Below are 23,371 nucleotides of genomic sequence, written 5' to 3' on the forward strand. Positions count from 1 at the left end.
AGGGGATCAAACCAGCAACCTTCTGGTCACAGGGCTGATTCCCTAACCTCCAGCCCACGACTGCCCCTAAATCAAACATGGCCCGTATGGGGAAAAACACCATGGCGCCGACTACAAAATGTCTGTAGCGTCTTTCAGCTCAAAGTGGTTCAGTTTCAATGCTTTAGCTGAAATTCTCACAATTATGCTGTGAGGTGTATCGAGGTGTATCTGTATTGGGGTTGTTGTCTTTTTAAAATTTGCTTCTTTGTTTTTTCCAAGCCCTCATCTCTTCATAGTGTGTTTAAGAAAGCATGTTATTAAAAATAATTTAACGAAATTCAGTCTTCGAAAACATCTTCGAAAGATGTTCATGAGAGACAATCACGAAAGAAATGGATGCTGAAAGAAAATAATGAGATGAATTCAATCTATAACAGGCCATTTATTACCTTAATTCTGGGTTTTTGCTGAGGTCTAACTTATGTGCTGTTATTTTCTGAAAAGGGCCTAATACTCTATCCACTCTTAATGGTAGAGATTTATTTCACATTTAAAAGCGTCCTCAGTTATGAGTTTATTATATTTACAAGATTAGGATATTATTTTCTCAAGTGCAGAGTGGGGGCCATAAAGAATAAACCCGCTGACAGGTTTTGTGAGTAAGCAGTTGCAGCGGCTTAGCAACAAATAATAATAATAATAATAATAATAATAATAATATATCCACTTGCACAAGGAAATGGAAAGTCAAAAGGAAATAAGTTGCAAAACTGTTTCTGCAAAAAGGAAATGGCCAAAAAAGAAGAAAATTTGCTAATAAAACAAAGAAGCTGCTGGTGCTCTGAGAATGATGGACTGTCCATCCCAGAGTCCAGACCTGAACATCACTGACTGTGTTTGGGATTACTCGGACTGTGAGAAGTGGAAAATATAACCAACTTCTAAGACTGAACTTCGGAGGTGTGGAGAAACGTCCCCGCAGATTTCTTTAAAAAACTGAAAGCAAGTCTGCTGAAATAAATGAAAGCCATAATAAAGGCAAAGGGGTGGACGCCCTGTTGAAAATGTTGGTGTTGATATTATATTTAGCTTTTCAAGCTTCTTTTTATATTTTTATTTTCTGCTTTTTTTTCTTGACACTGAAAAGTGAATAACTCGTGGAAGTTTGAACTACAAATGAAAGAAGTGAGGAGTGTGTGGTGCTGTGTGTATTTGTTAGTAATAATATACTATATTTCTAAGCTAGCTCAGTAACTGATGTGTTATTCTCACTACCTCATACTCAGAGAGGAGCGCTGAGCACAGCGCCGCACTGTCCTGTTTACTGTGCCTAATGTCGGTTTTAATGATCATATTTATTGTGTTGTTTCTAGTTTAATGTTTGCACTTCGTCTGTTGACTTTAATGCACAGCGCAGCGTCTGCTTTTACCGCTTTTCTGTGAACACCATTAGCGTCGTGCGCCCCCTGCTGGCAGTGGAGAACTGCGCGCGCGCGCGAGAGAGAGAGAGAGAGAGAGAGAGAGAGAGAGAGAGAGAGAGAGAGAGAGAGAGAGAGAGAGAGAGCGCTGTGAACTTGCAACTTGACCCGGAGGAGAAGTACATCGGCCATTTTGGGATAAGAAGAAGGGGGCTTTTCTGTCACCACGTGAGGGAGGAGGGAGAGCCCGAAAAAGAAGAGCAAAAAAAAAAAAAAAAAAAGAAAAAAAAAAAAAAACCCGAGCAGAGTCGAGAGAGGATTTCGAAGACCGAGGGGGCCAAAGCCGGGGAGCCGCAGCTGATAACACACCCGCACTCATCTCACCTCACCTCACATCACATGTGCTGAAGAACGGGAAAACGATGCCGACAGTCACCCTACCGCCTAAAGAAAACGCTCTCTTCAAGAGGATTTTGGTGAGTTTTAATCTTCTGGGCTCTTAAGCCAGTCGATTCCATTCCTGCAGCTGCGCTGTTATCCAATAAAGCCAGCCGGCGCTGTGCAACCTGCCCGGCCGTCTCCGTCTCCGTTCACCTACTGTAGCCTAGGAGCTTCAGCCTCAGAGCGCAGCCTCGCCGCCAGCCTCGCTTGAGTAGCAAAAGCCTCCGCGGCCTCGCTGCGAAAGGCAGGTAAACAAATCCCCGGGCCGCCGGGATCTGCCTTCTGTCAAATGGAGGGTAGCCAGCCAGCCAGCTAACCGAGCTGGGTTGACTTGCCAAGCCCGGTGGTGCGCGTCTCTGGCAGTGGAACGCCTTTCGTGGATTGACCGTTTCAATCCACGCAGCCAGTGAATCTGTATATATATATTAACTAGACGTTTTAGATGCACAGATTAAACCCACACCTCTCCAGCACTTTCTGCTCGATAACTGGACTCTCATCCCTATGGCCTGTGTCCCACCAGTTAATGTAGCTGTAGCCAGAACATCGCCTTAGCTTAGCTGAGTTAGCTCTAGCTAACTTGCCTTTAGTCCATAGTCGCCCTTATCTAGCTTTAATTAGGCTTGCTTCGTCGTGTCGGTCTGTAATTCGGCATTCCTCGGCTGGGTCGAGCTTTATTTCGCTTTAGTTTAGCTGACCTAGTAGCCCTGCGAATCAAATCGACGAGGTGTGCTAGCGTTCGAGTTGGCTAGGTTAGCTTAGCATAGGCAGAGTTTGAAAACAGCCGTTTGATTGATGGAGGAAGCTGCCAGTAGCTGTAAGTTACATGCGCCTTGCCTTGTCTTTTGGTAGGTTAGTTCACTGACATTCAAACGGCGAGGTGTTTCGCAGAACTGTGACAGTGTTTTCATTTAATGCGCGGTTCTTGCTGCTGTTTGGGTGTGCTGGCTAACGCTAGCTGGCTAACGCTAGCTGGCTAACGCTAGCTGGCTAACGCTAGTAGGCTGCGGCTGGTTTTGCGTTACCGTAGCCAAGTCTAGTTCAGGGCTTTGGTGCGGTCTGACCATTTAAATGCTTAGCTGTCAAAAATATCGTGCGTTTCAGTTGCTGTCCAAGCTTCTCCGTGCTGTTCGTCCGCTCAGCACTGCGCTGTGTGCTGTTTTAGGGCTAGGCTCGGTACCTGGGCCCGCTAGAGGGACGACTTATGTAGTTAGCGGTAGCTACTTGGCCAGTAACGCTTTTGCTGGTTTGTTGGTTCGGTGTGTGTATTGGTTTATTTAGAGAAGTTGCTTGTTTATCGCACAGCGACTTTGTGGGCAGTGTACCTGCAACTTACTGACCCTGTTGGTGTTGCTGAGACTTGACAGGGACCCACTAACTGGGAGACGCACGCTGACACAGGCATGGACTCCAGTGACTGCACTGCCTGTTCAGTTCATGTTACTTAACCACTCGTTTGCTGGTCAACTGGAATTCTGGGGGTGGCAGAAGGTTGCCGGTTCGATCCCCAGTGCCGACAGTCCATGACTGAGGTGTCCTTGAGCAAGACACCTAACCCCCAACTGCTCCCCGGGTGCCGTGGATAGGGCTGCCCAAGTGTGCTCACTGGCCCCTGGGGTGTGTGTGTGTGTGTGTGTGTGTGTATTCACTAGTGTGTATGTGGTGTTTCACTTCAAGGATGGGTTAAATGCGGAGGTGGGATTAAAAAGTATCACTTAAATTAACGTAACTTAATAGAGGAGCAGTTTATGACAGGTGGCTGCCTCATCCAGTACTCCAGTGGATTAGTGATGGAGCTTTTGAACCTGACACCTTCAGAGATGAGTGTGAAATAACTGCATAGCAAAGTGAAGGCTTGATTGACGTAGAGTTTCAAACTAATCTTGAACAGATGGCTTGTTTTTGATTCATCAGTGTTTTAATGTTCTGCTGGCCATATTGCAGTGTAGTAATGTAGCTGCAAAGCTTGAGCTACATCTGCATTCTTATCGTTTTTGCTTTGTTTGGTTTTGCCTGATCTGATAGCCATGCGGACCCTCATGCCAGTCAGCTCTACTGACATGTTTTGGGATGTCATGGGCTACAGATCTGGAAAAATCCAGGATAGCAGATAGGAAAGGACTTTCATCCAAAATCTGGATCCAGCCTCTTACTGTTTCGAGCTTCTGTTCAGTCTCATAGGTTTGTAGATTCTTGTTGCTTATAGCAGTGGTTCACAAACTGGTCCTTGGGGACATCTAGACGGTCCATGTTTGCTTTATGTCTATGCCTTGGGAACAAGCAAAAAAAAAAAAAGTCCCTGAGGACCAGTTTGAGAAACATTGGCTTATGGTCTGCGGTCTCTGTGACTCCGAATATTTTTCTTTTTCTGGTCTTCTAAACTTTTTTTTATTATTTTTTTTTAACTGACATTTGAATATATATTTTTAAGATTGTTGTATAAGCAAACTTTTTGAATGTGTTAATGATTTCTCATTTTTACTTATTTGTTTTTTTAGAGATGCTATGAGCACAAGCAGTACAGAAATGGGCTGAAATTCTGCAAACAAATTTTGTCCAACCCCAAGTTCGCTGAGCATGGAGGTAAGACATTGACATTCTCCTCAGTACCAAGAGAGTATTCATGTGCACACCGACCACTGGGGATTGACTGACTGATGATGATATAAGCGCATACACTGACTTTAGCCTGTTTTAAACACACACCGTCCATACATGCCAGCTTTACTCTGTTTGGCTGAATAGAAGTGTGAAGTGTGAATATCAGTGCACTGAATTTTACTTTTATTTATTGTTTTAATCCTCATTGTAAAATAGGCCCTGAGACTGTATCATCCTACCCATCTACATCACCACCTGTTTGTAGTTTTAGTGCACAGTGTGGTACGGGTTAGCTCAGTTTCTCAGCATTTCTACTCAGTACTTGGGTGCGCAGTGTGTTTTGGGGGGAAAAAAAACTATTGCCATCTGTTCAAAGACGGAGCTGTCTGTAGGGGGCTGCGTTTGACGTAGTGGCCAGTCGGACCAAGCGTTTTATCCAAGCATGTTAATTGTAGGCTTAATCTGTATACGATGGTCTATTCAAATGTACAGTATGACGTTATCACCACTAACGAAATAGCACGATTTGTGTATGTGCGACGTTAGAGGACGTTCAACTGCAGCTCAACCTCCAGCCAAACAAAAGACTCCCAACAAGACATGAAACTTGAAGCCTGAGCTCCTGGGATTAGTCTCAGATGTGATTACTGCTGTCAGTGTGCTACAGAGAGTGTCGTTGAAAGAGGCAGATGAGAGTCAAGACTATGAAACGCACTTTACAGCTGTTCAGAAGCTCTTTTCTGTTGTGGAACAAAATCCACTCTTCTGCGCTGCAGCGCTGCTTCATCCAAGGCAACTGATTTGTACATTACACTCATCTAAAAACATGCACTCGTGCTTGGTCTAAAAGAGAAAACAGCAAAGATGCATCCATACTTATCATGGGTATCAGCAGTCCTTCTACAGTGCTGAAAAACTGCATGCATTGTAACGGAAACATATTTAGACCACTTATCGAAAGCCTGTAAACAACAGCGTCCATGTGCACATGACCCAGCTGCCTATCTAGAGAACGTTAATGAACAGTTACTATGTGCATCATAACTGTGCACCTCCATTGTTTGAACACTTCTCCTGCCTGCCCCTCTAATATCACCAGTAAGTGGCGCAGCAGGAACAAATGAACGTCATAGAAAGATTTTCATGGTTCAGTTTTGTTAAACAAATAAGTACAAATACAGAACCGTGAGCCCAGGACTTGTGAGCTGAGTGTACCGTTACACCCCAGTGCCTCTTCATTGCTAATAGAACTGTGTTTTTGCTCTCCATGAGATTAGCAGCATTTAGTTTATGCAGTAGTGATGTGATTCTCTTCTATTGTAAGCTGCGCTTTATGCTGATGTTCATACACTAGTGCTTCCTTTGAGAATCAAGTGGGTTTTTGGCCTCCTTGTTTCACCTCGTGTTCATTTTGACAGTTGTCAAAAGTTTTTTTTTTTTTTTTTTTTTTTCTTCTTCTTCCCAGATGTCATTAGAGTTACATAATTTTCTTGCTGTTTGTGATTTTTGTTGGAAATGATAAGCACCCCTTTTTATAAATTAGACTAACTCCAGTGTCAAACCCAAACTGTTATGCAGTGAGGCTGCATTATGTATCAGTCATTATGGTAATCAGTAATCCACTTTCGGTTTGTATGGCTAATTTAAGATAAATAAATTGGTGCCAGTTGTCGTCATTTATTTATATCTATGTCAAATGTTAAGTGTGACCCTTTATGACTTTTGTAGAGACGCTGGCAATGAAGGGGCTGACGCTCAACTGCCTGGGGAAGAAAGAAGAGGCCTATGAACTCGTACGCCGAGGACTCCGAAACGACCTTAAGAGCCACGTCTGTATCCTTACAACACATTCGCGGGGTTTTTTTTGTCTTTGGTTGCCAACAGTTCGGAATAATTTAATGGGACTCATCATTTGTGAGATGATCACGATTAAAAGCATTTGTTCAGATCTAATGCTAAGCAATGATTCTTTCCATTTAAAAAGCAGGGGATTGAGTTAGCAGCATAAGTGGACAAAATAAGCTTCATCGCAGTGTATTCATTACATTTAATAAAGAAGTTTGCTGAATTGCTGAAATTGCCAGCATCAGCGGCGTGTTTTGCTCTAAAGTGATGATTCTCACTCTTCATACTTTGATGAGCAAGTTCACAGCATTGCAGTAGCTGGTCATAACTTTTATCCGGAGAGTCGTGAAAGGGACTTGCTATTTAAAAGCTGTGTTTGAAAGACACGACTGCAGTTTCAGAGTAAATTGTAGATGCATAGTGTGAACATCTGGGCTTTGGGGTGCAAGTACGAGTGTTTTGAAGAGTCAAACTAGGAAAATGCTTTAACGTTGTTAATAAAAAGTGTGGCATCAATAATTTGGTTAATGTGGCATTAACATGTTAACTTGGACATCACTAGTTTATATACATTCACTCTCAAAACATGTGTGTCTCACTGATGCTGATGGACGATGGAACCAGGCCAAGGTTCCTGCCCCGTTCCTGTGATGTGTACAGTACGGCACTGTAACATGTTATATTTTGCCCCTGTGTACAAGACTAGGCATTTTTGCCCCCTAATTCCAGGTCTAATTTTAATGCTGGCAAAGTAGGTTTGTTTTTTTGTTTTTTTTTTTTTTGGGGGGGGGGGGGGGGTCCCTCCCAGAGTTTAGTTTCTCTAATACTATTAAGAGGTGCAGAAATGGTCAGATTGGTAAATGAAAACTCCTTTTAGCCGTTTGCATCAAGGCAGGGTTTTGCTTGGCCTTAACATGGGTCTCCAGGCTGGCACGTGTACGGTCTGCTGCAGCGCTCGGATAAGAAGTACGATGAGGCCATTAAGTGTTACAGAAACGCCCTGAAATGGGACAAAGACAACCTGCAGATCCTCCGAGACCTCTCACTGCTGCAGATTCAAATGAGGGACCTGGAGGGCTACAGGGTGAGTGTGTGCGTGTATGTTTGATGGTGAGAGAGACACGCACCTCTTCTATTGCAAATCCTAATTAGAGAGCTTAAAGCTATGGAGTAAGTAACCTGAATAGGTCTACTGTTAATTTTGGCTAGGCGTATTTGCTTTGGACAAAAGTGTCAAATGACTAAAAGCCAGTTTTCCAGAGCCAGAATCAACTTAAGCCTGTACTGAAGAGTTTTCAGAGAGTAGTTCACCATTTGCCGCCGCAGTTTAGTTTAAAACTAGACTATATCCAGACCTGAATGTAATATGCTTTGCATTGTGTAGGTATTATGGATAAGTTTGTTTTTCTGTGTCGTGATAACGGCTCTGGCTTAGCTGTTGCTTCTCATCACAAAATCTTGCATTTGTGTGCGTGTAGGAGACCCGGTACCAGCTCCTGCAGCTGCGACCGGCTCAGCGGGCATCGTGGATCGGCTATGCCATTGCATACCACCTGCTGGAGGACTATGAGATGGCTGCAAAGATTATCGAGGAGTTCCGGAAAACGCAACAGGTAAATGCTGCACTACAGCTGAACTTGCATAACAAGAGAAGCAGTTAATATACACGAGTGTTTTAGATGATCATGATGACGACAGAGCCAGAGACCTGATGGATCACTTTTTATATTGTGTGCCGAGTTTCTACTTGACACAGTCGTTTTATCAGACACGCATATCCACTAGCCAGTTTATCTGCTACACCTACCGCATAGGTGCACTTTCTAGGTTTACAGTTACTGGCTGTGGCCCATCTGTTGCTATGCACAGAATGGGTCACTCATTGTCTGGTTAGCAGTGGTCCCATGGTGGTCTATACTGCTAAACTGTGCAGTCACAGATGGTCAGTAACTGTGAACCTGCAAAGTGCTCCCATATGTTATGTGGTTATTGATAATAAGTGTGGGTAAAGGTTACGACTACTGTTGACCTAGGAGCTAAAATTATTCCTAAGGGTGAGCCTGAAGAGAACAAAGGAGCGAGTAAGTGGATTTGGTTGGAGGCCAGAATAAAGGGACAATGGTGGTAGAGGGTGAAGGGTGTGGTTGAATGTGCATTGTGTGGTGTGTAACCTGGTCATTGCCATGGCGAGCTGCTCCGGCTTCCTGTGGTTCTGCAGGATTGGCAGTAGCACTCCCACTTCCTGTCTTTGTCCCAGCATGCACTTCCACATTTACATTTTCTCAGGAAGCTGTCGGTTGGCACCGGACAACACAAAACTGGGAAACTGGCTGCATTACGTTCAAAAAGTGCTTTATGTTAATTTGTGGATAATTACAAGTAGTGATTACATTAATTACAGTTTAGATGCGTTTCTTCATTTGGGCACTTAAAGAAATGTTGGAACATCGGTTTTGACCGGCGCAGTCCTGCTGTACGTGACGTGCCTGTGAATGAGCGTATGCTGTTATTGTTTCAGTAACTGAAGCCATGTACAATTGAAGTCCACTCAGAGGTATATTTACAACCCCAATTCCAGTGAAGTTGGGACGTTGTGTAAAACATAAATAAAACCAGAATACGATGATTTGCAAATCCTTTTCAACCTGTATTCAATTGAATACACTACAAAGACGAGATATTTAATGTTCAAACGGATAAACTTTGTTTTTTGCAAATTCTTTTTCATAATTCTTCGTTCCAAAGAAGTTGGGACAGGGGCGTGTTTACCACTGTGTTACATCACCTTTCCTTTTAACAACACTCAATAAGCGTTTGGGAACTGAGGACACTAATTGTTGAAGCTTTGTAGGTGGAATTCTTTCCCATTCTTGCTTGATGTACAACTTCAGTTGCTCAGCAGTCCGGGACGTCCCTGAAAAAGACGCTGCTTGGATGGCAGCAGATGTTGCTCCAAAACCTGTATGTACCTTTCATCATTACTGGGGCCTTTACAGATGTGCAGGTTACCCCTGCCATGGGCACTAACACCCCCCACACCATCAGAGATGCTGGCTTTTGAACTTTGCGCTGAAAACAATCCAGACAGTCCTTTTCCTCTTTGGCCTGGAGAACCCGACGTCCATGATTTCCAGAAACAATCTGAAATGTGGACGCGTCAGACCACAGGACACTTTTCCACTGAGCTCGGGCCCAGAGAAGCCGGCGGCGTTTCTGGGTGGTGTTGATATGTGGCTTCGCTTTGAATGGCAGAGTTTTAACTTGCACTTGTCGATGGAGCGACGAACTGAGTTCACTGACAGTGGTTTTCTGAAGTGTTCCTGAGCCCATGTGGGAATATCCGTTACAGAATGATGTGGGTTGTTAATGCAGTGCTGCCTGAGGGGTCGAAGGTCACGGGCATTCAGTGTTGGTTTTCTGCCTTGCCGCTTACCTGCAGAGATTTCTCCAGATTCTCTGAATCTTTTGATGATATTATGGACTGTAGATGATGAAATCCCTAAATTCCTTGCAGTTGCACATTGAGAAACGTTGTTCTTAAACTGTTGGACTATTTGCTCACGCAGTTGTTCACAAAGTGGATGCTCCCTTTATACCCAATCATGACACTCACCTGTTTCCAATTAACCTGTTCACCTGTGGAATGTTCCAAACAGGTGTTTTTTTTTGAGCATTCCTCAACTTTTCCAGTCTTTTGTTGCCCCTGTCCCAACTTCTTTGGAATGTGTTGCAGGCATCAAATTCAAAATGAGTGAATATTTGCAAAAAACAACAAAGTTTATCCGTTTGAAGATGAAATATCTTGTCTTTGTATCGTGTTCAATGGAATACAGGTTGAAAAGGATCTGCAAATCATCGTAATCTGTTATGTTTTACACAACGTCCCAATTTCAATGGAATTGGGGTTGTAAGTGACACTCTTCTGCACCGTGGTCCTCCAGTACCAGAACTGATGACCCCTTATGTGAAGTAACTTTCCAGTACCTGTGCCTGCTGCCCATCGCACAGCGGGTCCGTGAAAGAAGCAGAGTTCTCTGGAGCTTGTGTGGTGGTCGTGTGACTTTTCATGCAACACTGCTATTAACACTAAACACAAAAACAGTAGCGATGATGGAGGAGCTTTAAACTCTTCATACACAGCTAATCTAGCTTGTTTTATTTTTTTAAAGTGTGTCTTCAGAGTTTTAGTGCTGTAGCAAGAAGGGTAACTGAATTCTGTTGAGGTGCTCAGTTGTTTAATTGGCAATGAAATGATGACACAATACTTGGAGCATGGATTAGCAATTATACCATTCTATATCATGCTGACAGGTGGAAAATTCCACCTATAGGGTGTTGTCATTATTGGACGTTTAGTTTAGTGGACATGTGGGTTGGCTTTTTTATTTTTTATTATTATTATTAAGTGATTTATTATTAACTGTGTGTGTGTGTGTGTGTGTGTGTGGCAGACATCTCCAGATAAGGTGGATTATGAGTACAGTGAGTTGCTGCTGTATCAGAATCAGGTGCTGAGGGAAGCAGGGCTCCTCAAAGAGGCTCTGGAGCATCTCACCACCTACGAGAAACAAATATGTGACAAGCTGGCTGTCGAGGAGACCAGAGGTACACACACCCGCATGTGCACACTTTTTCTATGCCTCACTCATGTAGGGACATGGGAATTGGGAGTGCTGTGGGGGCTGCATGACTCCCAGATCTCAATGTTGTTTAACTGCAGTGGCTAAAAGCAATAATAGAAAAATGATAATTTTAAGCTTTACAAAGACTCATATGTGCTGTTGGGTAGAGTTTTTTTATTTTGTGTTATTTACATGTTAAAAATCTGCGGTAGCTGTGTACTAAGTTGACACTACCTTTTAGAGTGAGGTACATCGCCTCCCTAGCCAACTTTTGGCAGTTTTGTGGGCGTGTTATGGAACTGACGCAGTTTTATATTGACTTACACAGGCTGAAAATTTAAATGTTTAATTATGTCTCCCTCCTATCTATGTTTTTGTCAACTAGCAAGCAAGCAAAGTTTATTTATATAGCGCTTTTTACAACAGGTGTTGTCACAAAGCAGCTTTGCAGGAACAATCAGTATTACAGAAAGAAAGAAAAGAAAAATCCCGGTCCGAGCCCCCGTGAGCGTCGCCACTGGCCAGGAAAAACTCCCTAAAAGAGGAAGAAACCTTGAGAGGAACCAAGACTCTTGTCCTCCTCTGGTCGACACCGGATAGCATCGTTACTATGAAGTTTTATAGAACAAAGTGGGGGGAAAAAAAGAAAGCAGGGGCCAATTTGATTAGCTTATGATTATGCAGCAGCAGAAACAGTAGTGGTCAAGGCGATGGCTGGTGAGCAGTGGCACCCGATCGGGGCAGAAGGGCCAAAAGCATCAGATGCACAGGATGGGCAGCTGTTCAACTCGGCAAAGAAAAGAAGAAAACAGTCAGTTCTGTAAAGAGTGGCTGACCACAGATTACAGTATAACAGAGCAGCAGAGACTCTGGCAGACCTAGATCTGACAGGGAAGACTAATTAATTAGCTATTTTAATAATCTCCTGCTGGATGTGCATGTATTGCTTAACTATGGGTGTGATGCAATGTGCTTTCATGCCTATCAACAATCTGATTGCACATAACTTTCATCCAGCAAGAGCAAGCAGAGACAGCCGGGTGTGCCATCAGCGTTTGCTGTGTTGGTTATATGTGCATATCTGTGCTGTTGTCTCTGACCACAATCATGCATGCTATACTACTATTTAATGTAAATAGTAATTAGCTTGACATCATGGTGTATGCCCCCTATATGCTGCTAAACACCTTCCCATGTTCCTGCGCTCGGGTAAACTTTTTATGACTCCGTGTAACATAAATAATTTTCTTTGTAGTGCAAAGTGTACAAAGTGCTGGTTATATTGCTGCGTGTTGTATTTGTGATGTAGTACATCCCAAAACATCCTGAAATGAGAATAATCTAAATAGCATTTGTACCAAAATTATGAACTTTTATTGCATTACCTTCGTTGGAGTGTTCAGCTAACACTGTAAATGGTGTAAATGCTCACAGGTTAAACGTTATAATTAAATGAAGGGCTCATTTGCATATTGCAGCTTTCAGTGATGCACTATATGGACAAAATTATTAGAACACGCCTCCTTAATCATTCAATTCAGGCGTTTCATTCAGTCCCATTGCCACAAGTGTATAAGATCAAGCACCTAGCCGTGCAGTCTGCCTTTACAAACATTTGTGAAGGAGTGAGTCGTTCTAAAGAGCTCACTGAATTCGAGTGCACGAGTGCTGTAATGGGATGCCACCACTGCAACAAGTCAGTTTGCGAAACTTCTTGCCTGCTGGATATTCTATGATCAACTTTGAGTGGTATTATTGAAAAGTGGAAGCGTTTAGGAACCACAGCAACTTGGCCAAGTAGGAAGTGGATAGTGCATAGAAGTCTCCAATGCTCTGCTGACTCAATGCCTGCAGAGTTCCAAACCTCTGTTATTAACATCAGCGGAAAAAACTGTTCACTGTGAGCTTAATGGCACCACTAGACTGAAGCAGTGGAAATGCACTCTGTGGAGTGACGAATCACGTTTCTGATAAACGAGTCTGGCTTTGGCGAGTGCCAGGAGAATATTACCTGCCTGACTGCACTGTGACAACTATAAAGTTTGGTGGAGGAGGTATGATGCCATGGGGTAGGCCTAGATTCCTTAGTTCCTGTGAAGGGGAATCTTAATGTGTCAGCAGACCAAGACATTGTGGGCAATTGAAAAATTACAACTTTGTGGGAACAGTTAAGGGAAGTAAGGTCCATATAAGCATGGCTGGGTGATTTTTGGTGTGGGAAAAACTAGACTGGCCTGCACAGAACCCTACCTCAACCCTACTGAGCACCTTTAGGATGGAATAGACCGGCGGCAGCTCTGCAGGATGAATGGGCATAAATTCCCACAGACACACTCAAATTGTGTAGAAAGCTTCCTCGATGAGTGGAAGCCTGTTATATAGGTACAAAGTGGGGAGCCAACTTCATATTATTGCCTGTGGATATAGATTTGAAATATTGAATGTTATAAAAACTCCTGTAGGTTTTCTGATACTTTTGTACATACAGTGTAACAAAATCACAAAAGGCCTATGTTACGATAATTATTAACAAGCAATATATTGTGCACAATTCTTGGCCAATCAAAATACAGAGAAGTAGGAAAACATAATTCATGCTTTGTTCAATTCTGATGGGCCACCAGGCTTAAACAGATGTGGAGAGGGTGGGGCACAGATGCATCTGAAGTGACCTCATCTTTCTCCTGACACACTGGCAGTCTGCTTGACTACCAATCTTACTTTTAGTGTGTATACTGGGTCTGCAAATGAACACTATTACAAGAAAAGAGAGAATGCTCACATATGTTGAATCATAGGCTATGATGGTGTGTGTGTGTGTGTAGGAGAGCTCCTGCTGAATCTGCGGCGCTTTGAGGAGTCTGCTGACGTGTACAGACGACTGCAGGAGAGAAACCCGGAGAACTGGTCATATTACCGTGGCTTGGAGAAAGCACTTAAGCCTGGTACTCACATCTGGTGTATCAGTTACATATTAGAAGCTAAATACAGTCATCAAGAGTATAAATCTCTGCTTTCACAGCAGTTTGATTACAGTGGCTAAAAAGAGTGATGAGGGGTGAGGGAGGACCAATCATGTTGTCTTGGAGTCCTGGCCACTGATGGCTGTGGCATTGTTTGTAATGAAAATGGCCAACAATACAGCTGTGCCACTCAGTTTATGGTTTACAAGCCCATCGTAATCATAATGAAATTGCAACATGACATTTTATTCTGATTCGATTCAATTCTAATTGAATTATTCTTATGTGATTGGAGGAACAGTTTACATGCTAATGGAATGTAGGCCAATTTTAACCAAATTTAGTTTTAATCAAAATGTGTACAATATTAGTTAGATCTTTTTTTTTTTTTTTAACCAAATATTTCAAAATTGATGCAATTGAATCTCCACCTGCAGACTAAGGCCTCACTCTGAGTATTTAGTTATTTAATTTTTAATTTTTGTATTTTTATTTATTTTTTAACCCCTAAGTGATCACACACCCTCTGACACTGCCATGTAACCACCGTGTCTATTTGACTGTGTTTTGTAGCCACGACAGAAGAAAGGCTGAAGATCTATGAGGAGGCCTGGGTGAAGTACCCTAAAGGCCTGGTGCCTCGCAGACTGCCTCTCAACTTCCTTTCTGGTTAGTAGCACATCATTTTCTAACTTTCTGTTGCTTTCATGTGTGTCTGACAAAATGTTTACAGATTTCAATGCTTACATTTTTTTTTTTTTTCCTCACTTTTTTATAAGGAGAGAAGTTTAGGGAGTGTCTGGATAAGTATTTAAGAATGAACTTCAGCAAAGGCTGCCCTCCAGTCTTTACTACACTCAAACCCCTCTACCAGGACAAGGACAAGGTGAGTAACTATTCATACGCTGAGGTAATTTCAGGTAGTGCAAGATAAGATGAAGTTAAGCGGGGGACAACCAAATATTTGGTTATTGCTAAATAGTTGTAAACGTTTTGTGTATGAACGACCTGCACAAACTTGCTATTTATAAACATTTGAGCCAAAATTGGCTTGTGAGATTCAAGAAATATGTCTGATTAAAATTTATTTTTACTGTTAAAATGTAAAAACTGTCAATGTTATGGTTATGAGAAGACTGCCAAACACCTGGTCTTTGTTTAACTACTTTAAGTTGCTTTTAACGGCCAAAATTAGGTTCTACTGGGACTCAACAACAAAGGTGGCAGTGGGATTTCATGTCTGTATGATCAAAGCCAGCTACGAAAACCTAAAATTGAATAATTTGTCAATGTATTCCTTTCATTTGCAGGTGGCAATAATTGAAGAATTAGTTGTAGGTTATGAAACCTCTTTGAATAGCTGCCGAATGTTCAATCCAAATGGTAAGAGCTTACAGTTCTACAATGATTTTTAAATTTATTTATTTATTTATTTATTTTTATTTTGTGTTTGTGTGTGTATTTGATCGTTCATGTGATGGGCTGGGGTGCTTGTCTCATGCTGTCTGGTTGTATTGTTTGCCACTGATAGACGATGGGAAGGAGGAGCCGCCCACCACGTTACTATGGGTGCAGTATTTCCTGGCGCAGCACTATGATCAGATTGGTCAGCAGACACTGGCTCTGGAGTACATCAACGCTGCAATAGAAAGCACGCCGACTCTCATTGAACTCTTTCTAGTGAAAGCCAAGATATATAAGGTATGAACCTGCAAAACAGCCTTAAATAGTTAGACATCCATGTATTCTGTATAGTTGTTTAACCAGTTTAATTACATACTTGGCCAATTACCCAAATACTTTAAATACTTCATAATGCAGGTTTGATGTGTGAACTTCACTTGAATTGTGGGAGGATACGGGTTTTGCTCAGTACAAGTTGAATTCATTTATCTACATGAGTTTTTGAGCCAAAGCAATTGTTGTAACATTACGTAAATAAAATGCTATCAACATGTAACATCTATGTGAATAAAGACATTCTGCTGTTCTTGTCTCATGAACTTTTCTTCTCTTGTGCCTACAGCATGCTGGGAACATTCGGGAGGCAGCACGCTGGATGGATGAGGCCCAGGCGCTGGACACTGCTGACCGCTTCATTAACTCCAAATGCGCCAAGTACCTGCTCAAAGCAGGCCTGGTCAAAGAGGCCGAGGAGATGTGCTCAAAGTTCACACGGGTGAGGGAGAAGTACTCAGCAGTCCCACCCATAGTAACATCAGGTTGCCTTAGAAAGAAGGAGAGAATTTTGTATCCCTCTTTTTTTTTTTTTTTTTTTTTTTTTTTTTTTAAATTTAAAAAGCTTTTTTGTCAAGAGTAACAATTGTCCCGGTGTTAATTGTTAATCTTTTTTTCCCTGTCAGTTACATTGATTTGCAGTTATCTGAGCTAATCCCAATTATTTAAGATGCACGATCATATGTTTACATTGCGACATGCAGAATGTTAATTAGGCGTCTTCGTCTGTTGGCTTGAGGCCAGTGCATGTAATACTGGTAAGCAGTAAACCCATTTAATGAGACACATCATGGATCTTGAGAAAACAGCAGTGGCTGGCTTCCCAAACCCAGATTAAGCTTAATCCTACTCTAAAAATGTTATTTTAGTGGTAAATCCTCTTTGATGTTATAATTTAATACAATACTAAGCTTGATCCATGTCCAAAAGTTCTAACTGGTACGTTAACATGGTGAGTAGTGTATGTTTGTTTGTTGGCGCTTATGCTGTATCTATCATCAGCTGGGAAGCATATATAGCTAATATGGATAATTAATATAGTTACCTAATCAGCCAGTTTGGCCATTTTGATTGTATTTATATATAGTGAAGAAAAAATGTAAACAATCATTGTTATTTATATGGTGGCTGATATTTCACAATCGTAACAGGCTTGTTTGTAAATGCAAAATAATTTATCTGGGTAAAAACTGTTTTGACACTGAATTTTTCTTTTTTGTGTGTGTCTGTCTCAGGAGGGGGCATCTGCAGTAGAGAACCTGAACGAGATGCAGTGTATGTGGTTTCAGACCGAGTGTGCGCTGGCATATAAATCCATGAAGAAATACGGAGATGCACTTAAAAAATGCCATGAGATCGAGAGGGTGAGTTTCTCTGCCTTTTTTTTCCCTTTGTGTGGATAAGGAGCCTTTTGGTGAAATTTAGTGCTATTTTAAAGGATAAGCATTCATTTTAGTTATGTAGGTTTAAACTTTCATAACTTTTTGTACAGTAACGTCAACAGGATGATGAAATTCATGCAGTTGTATTCATATTTCTTTCTAAAGTAGGTTATGAATAGAAAAGTCATTATGTTCAAATTCTTACTGTTTGCAATTGTGACAGTAGGCTGGCACTTTTCATGTGAAATTGCTGTTTTTCATAGAACACGTTCATTTCAATGAACTGTTGTAACCTCTGAGTTGCTAAGTCACCGTCGACAATTACAGTTGCAATGTGTGATCAGCGGCATACGGCACAATGCGCCAAGTAGAGCCTTTGATTTCTGAGCATGTGCCCTTTTTCACACCTCTCAAAAATGTAATTAACATTAAATACAACCTTGTCTCCCCATCCGTAGCACTTTGTGGAGATAACGGATGATCAGTTTGACTTCCACACGTACTGCATGCGGAAGATGACTCTTCGCTCCTACGTAGACCTGTTAAAGCTAGAGGATGTGTTGCGCATGCATCCGTTCTACTACAAAGCTGCAAGCACCGCCATCCAAATCTACCTCAACCTGCATGACAACCCACTCATCGATGACAGCAAGGAGCTACAGGCTGATACCGGTAAGAAAACATGCACAAACGCGCTGGCACCCAAGCACATTTTAGTGAAGGCAGGCAGTAACTGTCTGGTTTGTGTGTGTGTGTGTGTGTGTGTGTGTCTGTGTGTGTGTGTGTTTGTTTGTTCCCCTAGGGAATCTGTCTGACAAAGAGCTGAAGAAATTGCGGAACAAGCAACGGCGAGCGCAGAAGAAAGCTCAACTGGAAGAAGAGAAGAAGAATGCAGAAAAAGAGAAACAGTTGAAAAACCAGAAGAAAAAGAAAGAGGATGATGATGAGGAGATTGGGGGACCTAAAGAGGAACTCATACCAGAAAAACTAGCTAAGGTGTGTGTGTGTGTGTGTGTGGTTGTTTGAGTGGAGAACATGGTTTGGACCTCAGAGCCTGGGGGGAAAAAACTCCAGTGTCTAAATATGTGGAATTAAATCATGAAAAAGCCAAAAGGGAACTTGGATTCTCTCTGTGTATTTTTTAAGTGTGTGTTAAACCCAAAAGGGAACTGCTGAATCTGCATCTCTCTCGTTTTCGATCTCTCTCTCTCTCTCTCTCTAGGTGGAAAACCCATTAGATGAGGCTGTGAAGTTCCTGAATCCTTTAAAAAACCTGGTGAAAAATAAGATAGAGACTCATCTCCTGGCCTTCGAGATCTACTTCAGAAAAGGTGAAAAATCTTTTAGCACAAGAATGTACTGCTACATGAAAGTCATAGTAGCTATAAATCATCTAGATGCTAAAAATCAACTGATTTTTGCCCTGCGATGGACTGGTGACCTGTCCAGGGTGTATCCTGCCTTTCACCCAGTGACAGCTGGGATAGGCTTCAGCAGCTTAGATGGGTGTGTGTGTGTGTGTGTGTGTGTGTGTCTCTCAACTGATTTGTAAATGTACGTTTATGCGCAATAGTTGGAGCTTTTCCAAAATCCTCCGTTCATTTGATTTCCACACCTTATTAAAAGTCGATATGAAAACTTCCCCCTCCTTTATCTTTCAGAAAAGTTCTTGTTAATGTTGCAATCAGTGAAGAGGGCCTCTGCTATAGATCCTGATCACCCATGGCTTCACCAGTGTCTAGTGCGTTTCTTCAAAAGAGGTAATTCTACCAGACAATTGATTAGACTCTCATTTTGACCGAGTGCCTGTTTGCCAGTATTTTTAAACGTCTTGATTTGTAATCGTTGTTGTTCGTTTCCTGTTATGATTTAAAGTGTATTTGCTGTCTGTCATGTTTGTCATTGCAGTATCAGAGGCTAAAGACTTGGCAGAAGCTGTCCGCACGGTTCTGAAGCAAGAAATCTCTCGGTTGTTTGGTGACAGCAATGCCAAGAGCTTCAATCAAGCTTTCCTCAGCAAGCACTCTGACTCTATCCCTCATCGATTGGCAGGTTCGTACATACACTCACACACAAACACTGATTCAATTTACACATGTAGCTGTCCAAAAAGGCAGAAGGCAAAACTGTTCTAGTCTGTGAGACTAACCTGTGCTTCTCTGCGTTTCTCCTCTATTTTCTCTTAAAGCTGCCAAAAGCATGTACTACTTAGATCCTTCAACACAGAAGAAGGCTTTGGAACTTGCAACAGCACTGGACGAGTCACTTAATAGCAGGAGCATTCAGGTACATACTAGGCGTAGCAACAGCTTAGGCCTACCTGTTGTAGAACATCCATCAGGCACTATACCGTTAGGAAATCAGTATCTCGCCAAACATGCCTTCACCCAAAAGCAAGACTACTCAGTCCTGGTCCTGGAGACAGAACCCACTGCAGAGTTTAGCTTCAAACCTAATTTAACACACTCGTAACAAAGGCCTTTACGGGCATTTGAATATTGGAGCCAGGTTGGTTGGATCTGAACTCTCTAGGCTGGTAAATCTTCCTCCTGGACCAGAATTGAGCACCCCTACCCAAGAATGTCTGATTTTTCAAATATGATATGGGAAAATCCTGACATGACTTTTGCTGTGTTGCTGATTTTGAAAGGTTGTAGAAGCGACTCATGGTTGTTCAGTAGATTTTCCTCAGTCAGAAACCTATAAGACACAAACTTCAATTAAAAATGACCTGAGTAGCAATTTCAGGATAGAAGTTCAGTTGAGACTTTACATCAACCTCACTGGCTGTTCCACAAGGCCAGTGATTCTCAGCTCTTTGTATTCCCCTGCACTTTAACAACAATTTCCACAGAAAAGGCTCATAATTTAGCGGCGTTTGATCAAGAACTTGCTTGTTTCCTGCCTTTCTCCACATTATTTGCTGATACTAGCAATTTAGCCATATAGTATGTTGTTAATGGTGTAGCTGTGTTTCCTCTGGGAATCTCCTAGTTTACCCGAGTAGTCAAAATTCCCTTACTTGAAGCTTTTGTGACAGTATTTTTGTTTTTCATTTTGATGTGATTCAACAAGGAACCAGTAAAATAGTCAAAAGTAAATACACTTCGCCAGTGAGTCCAGCTCTTTCAGATGTAAGTGGTCAGTTCTGTGTTGTCCTAAATGACTGCAGCATGCTTCTCTCTCTCTGCTCAGATCTGTACAGAGGTGTTGGAAAGTCTGCATGATGGCAGCCTCGGAGATGCCACGGAGACGGCCGAATCATATAGGGCAGAGTGTCATAAGATCTACAAGTACACACTGGCATTCATGCCTCCAGGCTACGAGGAAAACATGAAGATTGCTGTTAATGGTGACATCTGCACAGAAACGGAAGAGCTAGCCAATGACATGTGAACACCTGAAATGGGGTGGGGCTGAGGGAGGAGGGGACGGAACAGGAGGTGGGGCAACGGCACATTTTTTTTAAACATCTGGGACGGTTGCCATTGGTGACTCGTTTGCGTGCTGAGCTTCCTGCGCTCTCCCCCACCGGCCGAAATCACAGTCCGGACCGAGAGACGATGAAGGTGTCTGCGGAGAGGAGGATACGGGGTGGGGGAGGGGGATGGGGGAAAAGGAGATTTAAATGGCCATCTTTTTTGTTTTGTTTGTTTTTTTGTTTTTTTGACCATGCTGATGACTACTCTCTAACTGAAATGAATAGACAACACACAAACACCCTGTTGTGAAATGTGTGTAAAGACAGCAAGCTACAACCATTGGGTTAATTAACTGTGCAAAGGAAACGGCAAACCTTAGTCAGCCACCAACCAAACCCACCTTACCCCCTCTGTTTTGAAACGTAATTTATATGGATAAATAAAAACGGCATAAAAAGAGTTGTGGAGTGATTGGAGCGCGGACTTGGGTTGTGTTGGTGTGAAGCTGAATCGGGAAATTTTTGCTGGGGGCTCAGGCGACGGTTTTGGATTCTGAAGAAGGTTGGGGTGTAATGATGGGGTCATGTAGAAGATGCTTGTTGAATGCGTGGGTAATGCTGTTCTTTAGTGCTGATCCGACTCCAGATTCATTGTTTGTCATAGGGTTATGTTTGGGGTTCGGGTAGTCAGGGGTGGCCTTAATCCAAGCCTCTAGGGCAGTGACTCCTACTCCTGTATATTTGTGTTTTTGCTGCTCTTAAAACACCTGGTGTTCACAAGACAGAACGCCTTGGTATTTGGCCTATTTAAAGTGAGGAATAAGTGGATCAGATAGTCCTCAATGTCATAAATCAGTTGTTGAGACGTAAGCAAAGTCATTGAGAGTGGTTTGGTTGAAATCGAGTGCCATAAGACCTACCTGTACACACTGGCCGTAATGCCTCCAGGTTACAAGGAAAACAAAGCTGGCAGATTAGCTTGATGGGAAATGGTTCATTGTAGAGAAACTTACCAACTGTACCACTGTAAAGATAAAATTAGTGATGGGAACCAGGGGTCACAATGTCTACAATGCAAATACCATTTTGTGTACTATCCAAAAAGACCAGTGGACCAACATGTGTTCTGAGTTTTGATGTGTAAAGTTGAAAACAATAAAATCTGAAATCCTACAATGTAAATCAGAAAAAGCATCTTATTTTGCCTCACAGTGTAACTCTCTGCCATGTTCTAGGCCAAAATCTCAAAACCGTATCATCAGAAATTGCTTTGAGATGGACATCAGAAAACGTGCAGTAGCTTTCTGTGAGGTACTTTTTAGAGGCCTAAAATGCTTGACATCTGATTCCCATCACCACCTCTGTGAACAACTCAAAAGTTTATCTAACTTCTGGGTTTCTCTAGAACGGACTGTTTCGCACCGAACCTCTCTGAATGACTTTGTTTATATGTTTTAGCTTTTTAATTATGCAGAAACTTGAAGAGCCCTGCTAGTATTTTTAAGTCATAAGTATTTTTCCAGGTTAGCAGGTGTAGGTGTCTCATAGCAGGGGGAAATGCCAAATTGAGCAGGGTAAGGATGCTCCAGCACCAGAGATGGAAACCACTGCCTTAGAGCCATTTCTCCTTCACCTAAAGCACTCGCGGGACTCTCCTTCACCTAAAGCACTCGCGGGACTCTCCTTCACCTAAAGCACTCGCGGGACATCCCGCTCGGCACTCGTGCCCCATCGCTGGCGTCAGACAGTTAGCAGCTGTGATAGAGGAATCAGGACCTTAGGTAACGCACAGGTGTATCTTCGCTCTCTTCTTTCTTGCTTTGGTCATTCTCCTTCGCTCACGCTCACCCCTAATTTGGTTACAGTGTGAAATGAATTTGTTGTATGATATGGATTTTTTTTTTGTAATAAAAAGAGGAAAAAAAACACAAATCAAAGAAAGAAAACACACATTTGGTACCAGTCTATGTACCTTGCAGTTTGTACACTGTTTGCCATTGTCGGTGGTGAAGTCAGAGGGCTGACGAAGCATTTTTAAGTTCAAGAGGTTCTTCCACAGCAATGTTCTGAAATGGCTCTTCCATCAAAAAAAACAAAACATTTCACAGGAGCCCTTTTAGGACTGCGTCATGTACTATGTAAGCTTTTGTACAGATTTAGAACTTTTAAAGTTTGTACTGCTCTGACAAATCAATCACTTCATGGATTGAACTGATGTGAAAAGCTTGTTCCGATGTCTTGCTCATTCGCTTCAAAATCTATGTGTAACACAGTGTGAAAATACATGTATTTAGTTTGGGCCCGTTTCTGTCATTTTCTGTGCAACACCTAGATTTTGAGCTCACTGTTTAATGTAGATGCAACAGGCTTTGCACATGGTCCTCGTGCCTCCATGGCTGCAGAATACACATTTTAAATGTTCAAGATCTCAGAAGTTTTACATAGTATGTCAACATCAAAATAGACCACTTTAAATCCCTATTGGCCTTCTAGAGATAAATGTACCAGGGGAAAAAAAAATTGTAATTTGTGGGTTCTGATCCAGAACAGACGACACGTCTTACTTTTCAGCTGTGCGTTTTTGTCCTCTTGTCATAGAAGGGGTACCAAAAAGCAATACAATAAATTATCTCAAAACCTGTGGGGTGTGTAGAGTTTGTGCCTCAAGTCATTGATGTCAGCGTAGTGTATTGGCGCTGGACTGCCAGACGAGGGTGCCACTGAGGCGGTGTGTGCTTTTGGGATGCATGGTGCAATAAAATGTACCCTGAATAACCTGAACTCTCAGTACATACAGCACCCAGTGGGGACCAGTTCCATTCACACCAAGGGCATATGTCTATTTTGAGTTATAAAATGAATGAATCTACTTATTTGGTTCCATTTCTCATGTCCTACATGCATTAAACTCTTAAAGATGGCTTTTCAAGGGTTCTTTAGTGAAAGAAATGGTTCTGTT

At 42.3% G+C, this 23,371-nt stretch overlaps 1 protein-coding gene across 1 annotated transcript; it reads left to right on the plus strand.

Annotated features, from left to right (window-relative positions):
- The first annotated feature begins 1,606 nt into the window (after positions 1–1,606).
- naa15b (N-alpha-acetyltransferase 15, NatA auxiliary subunit b) lies at positions 1,607–23,053 on the plus strand. The gene is made up of 20 exons (XM_017710208.2): positions 1,607–1,876; positions 4,340–4,424; positions 6,171–6,275; positions 7,214–7,371; positions 7,766–7,900; positions 10,739–10,892; positions 13,735–13,854; positions 14,446–14,541; positions 14,652–14,758; positions 15,183–15,255; positions 15,404–15,573; positions 15,899–16,051; positions 16,845–16,973; positions 17,450–17,663; positions 17,794–17,987; positions 18,214–18,322; positions 18,653–18,751; positions 18,900–19,043; positions 19,180–19,277; positions 20,187–23,053. Exons 1-20 carry the CDS (start codon positions 1,823–1,825, stop codon positions 20,385–20,387), a joined length of 2,598 nt encoding a protein of 865 aa, XP_017565697.2. The 5' UTR covers positions 1,607–1,822; the 3' UTR covers positions 20,388–23,053.
- The last annotated feature ends 318 nt before the right edge of the window (positions 23,054–23,371 follow it).

The sequence above is a fragment of the Pygocentrus nattereri genome, chromosome 5, assembly GCF_015220715.1.
Source record: "Pygocentrus nattereri isolate fPygNat1 chromosome 5, fPygNat1.pri, whole genome shotgun sequence".
NCBI classification, from domain to species: Eukaryota; Metazoa; Chordata; class Actinopteri; order Characiformes; family Serrasalmidae; genus Pygocentrus; species Pygocentrus nattereri.